The following is a 5000-nucleotide window of genomic DNA, read 5'->3' on the forward strand; positions in this document are numbered from 1 at the left end:
CCTCTTCACAATGCTTTCTCCCTCTCTCCTCCTTCTTCTGTAGCTCCCTCTCTCCTTCCCCTCTCCTTCTCTCCCTCCCTCTCTCCTGCTCCCCTCCTTCTCTTCTTCGCTTTTCCACCTCACCTTCTTCTATACCTCCCTCTCCTCTCCCCTTCCTTCTCTCCCTCTCTCCTCTCTCTCTCCTCTTTCTCCTCTCCTCCTCCTACTTCTCTTTTCCTTCTCCTCCTCCCTCTCTCCTCCCTCTCTTCTCTCTCTTCCTCTCCTCCCTCTCTTCTCTCTTTTTCTCCTCCCTCTCTTCTCTTCTCTCTCCTCCCTCTCTCCCTCCTCTCATCCCTTTCTCCTCTTCTCTCTCCTCCCTCTCTTCCCTCTCTCCTCACTCTCTTCTTTTTCTCTCTTCTCCCTCTTTCCTCCCTCTCTCCTCCCTCTCTTCTTCCTCTCCTCCTCCCTCGCTTCTCTCTTCTTCTTCTCCTCCCTCTCTCCTCCCTCTCTTCTCCTCCCTGTCTTCTTCCTCTCTCCTCCCTCTTTTGTTCTCCCTCTCTTCTTTTTCTACTCCCTCTCTTCCCTCTCTTCTTCCTCTCCTCTCTCTCTCTTTTCTCTTCCCTCTCTTCTTCCTCTCTTCTTTTTCTCCTCCCTCTCTTCTCTCTTCTTCCTCTCTTCTCTCTTCTTCCTCTCTCCTCCCTCTCTTCTCCTCCTCTCTTCTCTCTCTCTTTTCTCTCCTCCCTGTCTCCTTCCTCTCTTCTTCCTCTCCTCCCTCTCTCTTCTTTTTTCTCCTCCTTCTCTCCTCCCTCTTTTCTTCTCCCTCTCTTCTTTTTCTCCTCCCTCTCTTCTTCCTCTCTCTTCTTCCTCTCTTCTTTTTCTCCTCCCTCTCTTCCCTCTCTTCTTCCTCTCTTCTTTTTCTCCTCCCTCTCTTCTTCCTCTCTCCTCCCTCTCTCTTCTTTTTCTCCTCCCTCTCTCTTCTTCCTCTCTCCTCTCTCTCTCTTCTTTTTTCTCCTCCCTCTCTTCTTTTTCTCTTCCCTCTCTTCTCTCTCTCTTCTTTTCTCCTCCCTCTCTCCTCCCTCTCTTCTTTCTCTCTTCTTCCTCTCTTCTCCTCTCTCTCTCTTTTTTCTCCTCCCTCTCTTCTCCCTCTCTTCTTCCTCTCTTCTCCTCTCTCTTCTTTTTTCTCCTCCCTCTCTCCTCCCTCTCTTCTTCCTCTCTTCTCCTCTCTCTTCTTTTTTCTCCTCCCTCTCTCCTCCCTCTCTTCTTCCTCTCTTCTCCTCTCTCTTCTTTTTTCTCCTCCCTCTCTTCTCCTCTCTCTTCTTTTATCTCCTCCCTCTCTCCTCCCTCTCTTCTTTTTTCTCCTCCCTCTCTTCTTCCTCTCTTCTCCTCTCTCTTCTTTTTTCTCCTCCCTCTCTCCTCCCTCTCTTCTTCCTCTCTTCTTTTTCTCCTCCCTCTCTTCTTTTTTCTCCTCTCTCTCTTTTTTCTCCTCCCTCTCTTCTTTTTTCTCCTCTCTCTCTCTTTTTTCTCCTCCCTCTCTCCTCTCTCTCTCTTTTTTCTCCTCCCTCTCTTCTTCCTCTCTTCTTTTTCTCCTCCCTCTCTTCTTCCTCTCCTCCCTCTCTCTTTTTGCTCCTCCTTCTCTCCTCCCTCTTTTCTTCTCCCTCTCTTCTTTTTCTCCTCTCTCTCTCTTTTCTCTTCCCTCTCTTCTTCCTCTCTTCTTTTTCTCCTTCCTCTCTTCTCTCTTCTTCCTCTCTTCTCTCTTCTCTCTCCTCTCTCTCTCTTCTTTTCTCCTCCCTCTCTTCTTCCTCTCTCTTTTTTCTCCTCCCTCTCTCCTCCCTCTCCTTCTTTTTCTCCTCCCTCTCTTCTTTTTTCTCCTCCCTCTCTTCTTTTTCTCCTCCTCTCTTTCTTTCCTCTCCTCCTCCTCTCTCTTCTTTTTTTTCTCCTCCCTCTCTTCTTTTTTCTCCTCCTTCTCTTCTTTTCTCCTCCCTCTCTCTCTCCTCTCTTTCTTTTTTCTCCTCCCTTCTCTTCTTTTTTCTCCTCCCTCTTCTTCTCTCTTCTCCTCTCTCTTCTTTTTTCTCCTCCCTCTCTTCTTTTTCTCCTCCCTCTCTTCTTTTTTCTCCTCCCTCTCTTCTTCCTCTCTTCTCCTCTCTCTTCTTTTTTCTCCTCCCTCTCTTCTTTTTCTCCTCCCTCTCTTCTTTTTTCTCCTCCCTCTCTTCTGGACTGTGTGGACTGTATTATCCTCATGAATGCTTCTTTGTTCTGAACATCTGCAGTCTCTCCGGCCTCTGATTGGTCAGGAGCCCCGCAGGTCCCGCCCCCTCCGCGCTGTGATTGGCTGAGAAGGCCCCGGGTTCAGCGCGAGGCCACGGGCACGAGGAAGATGGGATCCAGATGTTTTGTGCACGCGGCACTGAGGCTGCACGCGCGCTCAAGGCCACCAGAGGGCGCGTGAGCACAGAGATCACGACACTACGGACGGAAAAACAAATACAAAAAAAAAACCAAATAAATAAATTAATAAAAAATAATTTAAAAAAAAATAAATATAAATAATAAATAATAATAATAATAATAATAATAATAATAATAATAATAATAATAATAATAATAAATAGCGAGTATAAATAATAAAAATTAATAAAAATAAATAATCTAAAGTTTTTTGGTGATGTTTCAGTTAGAATTTAATCTAAATAAACGGTGCATTGCGGTACTTTAATCTGAATAAAACACAAGAAAGAAGACCCAGGTCTAAACCAGGTCTAAGCCAGAACTAAACCAGGTCTAAATCAAGACTAAGCCAGAACTAAACCAGGTCTAAACCAGAACTAAACCAGGACTAAGCCAGAACTAAACCAGAACTAAATCAAGACTAAGCCAGAACTAAACCAGGTCTAAACCAGAACTAAACCAGGTCTAAACCAGGACTAAACTAGAACTAAACCAGGTCTAAACCAGGATTAAACCAGAACAAAACCAGGTCTAAACCAGAACTAAACCAGGTCTAAACCAGGTCTAAACCAGGACTAAACATGGACCAAACCAGGACTAAACCAGGTCTAAACCAGGACTAAACATGGACCAAACCAGGACTAAACCAGGTCTAAACCAGGTCTAAACCAGGACTAAACCAGAACAAAACCAGGTCTAAACCAGAACTAAACCAGGTCTAAACCAGGACTAACCCAGGTTTAAATCAAGACTAAACCAGGTGTAAGTCAGAACTAAACCAGGTCTAAACCATTAAACCAGGTCTAATTTAGGACTAAACCAAAACTAAACCAGGACTAAATCAGGTCTAAAGTGAGAGTGATTTTTTCAGACGAGTGTTGTGATTCGATCTGTTATTTATGTTTTAAAGTATTTATTCTGTCCAAAGTTCACATTTTAAACACGTCCAGAAAAAGAAGAAGAACAAAAACTGACAAAAAAATTTAAACCTGAACTGACAAATAATCCAAGAATAATTTTTCAGAACATGTTTGTGTGGATCTAAATGACAGAATAAAAAAGATTGTGCCGTGTGGAGGAAATAATGATACTTCCAATATTACAACATTTATGATTTGATAAATGACCAGAAAAACTGTGATGTGACCAGGACTAAACCAGGACTAAACCAGGACTGAACCAGGACTAAACCAGGACTAAACCAGGACTAAACCTGCTCACATGTGGTGTTTGGGTTCAGTGGGGCCTTTTGTTACATAACTCTGTCTCTGTGTAAAACTCTTCATCCTTCTGTTTTCTCAGCGCCTGAATGTTTCATGTGAGTTTATACTGTTCTGTTCTGAGAGCCACATCAAACTTTTATATGTCCTCCTCTTCCTCTTCCTCCTCCTCCTCCTCCACTTTGTTTTCTCCTCCTCTCCCTCCTCCTCTTCCTCACAGTTCTTCTATTTCTCCTCTTCTGCTTCACCCTCCTCTCCCTCCTCCTCCTCCTGTCCTCCTCTTCCTCTTCCTCCTCCTCATCCTCCTCTTCCTCAGGGCCATGGCTGTGTCACGTCTCCTCAGGGTCACTGTGGAGAACTCATGATTACGGGGGCTAACCACTCTGCCACTTTACCAAGCAGGAGTCAAACCCACAACCTCCGACAGAGACAGGACTCACTGTGCTCCCGCAGCGGCCTCCAGGAGCCTGTCAGCGGGGGCAGGTGTGAGTCGGAGCCGCGCAGGAGCCGCGCAGGAGCCGCTCTGATGTGGGTCATGTTTAGGCCCCGCCCCCCCGCAGGCCCCGCCCCCTCGCGCACCGGCGGAGAGCGCGCGGAGGCAGCGGAGCCTCAGTCTGTGACGGGGACTCCCAAAGTTTAGCCCGAGTTTGAGCTCTGTGTCCGGACTCTGTCTCCGGACTCTGCCTCCGGACTGTACCTCGGCTCTGTTCGGAGGGACTCGGCCTTTTCCGGGCCGGTTCGGCTCTTTGTGAGGAGCATCTGGAGAAGAAAAGAAGTAAAGTTTGGGGAGAACCAGAGCGCGGAGCGGGACGAGCTGTGGACTGAAGCCGGGGAGAGGAGCCTGTAGAGCGGCTGCACTGCTCGGGACCCTCGGGCGCCTGCGGCTCCTCGGACTCTCTGGACTTTTCTCTCAGTTGGACCGGGACAGAATGGGGGAACATCTGCGCGGGGCTCGCGCTCTGGAGCTCGTGTCTGATTCTGGATTAAACCGCTGGACGCACGAGGCGCACGGCACGCGGCGTGCGTAGTGCGCGTGGACCCTGTTTGGATCCAGTTGGATGAGTGTGGGACTGGCGCGCGCCATGGGGCTCGTGCCGCTGCTGCTGCTCGGCCTCGCGCTCCGGATGTGCCTCGCGCTCACGGATGACCGCCTCGTGTCGGACCGGTACGCCGTTTACTGGAACAGCTCCAACCCCAGGTAGGACCCCGAAACCCCGGGCCCCGCGGCCCCGCGGCCCGCAGGTCCCTGATCCCTGCCCCGGGGTCCCCTGGCTCCGGGCCCCGGGGCGGGACAGGACACTTTAAAGTTTAAAGTTTGAGGCACTTTTGGAAGTGACAGAAGTCCACGCGCGCGCT

General features: G+C 48.8%; 1 protein-coding gene across 1 annotated transcript in view; it reads left to right on the forward strand.

Moving 5' to 3' along the window:
• The first annotated feature begins 4723 nt into the window (after window positions 1–4723).
• LOC110161300 (ephrin-A2-like) overlaps window positions 4724–5000 on the forward strand; it is a 196125-nt gene continuing 195848 nt past the window's right edge. The window contains exon 1 of the mRNA XM_055164725.1: window positions 4724–4842. Within this exon, the coding sequence (XP_055020700.1) occupies window positions 4727–4842 (116 nt within the window). The 5' untranslated portion in view covers window positions 4724–4726. The remainder of the gene's footprint in view (window positions 4843–5000) is intronic.

This window comes from Boleophthalmus pectinirostris, unplaced genomic scaffold (assembly GCF_026225935.1).
Source record: "Boleophthalmus pectinirostris isolate CB_2022bp ecotype Guang Dong unplaced genomic scaffold, ASM2622593v1 HiC_scaffold_7, whole genome shotgun sequence".
NCBI classification, from domain to species: domain Eukaryota; kingdom Metazoa; phylum Chordata; class Actinopteri; order Gobiiformes; family Gobiidae; genus Boleophthalmus; species Boleophthalmus pectinirostris.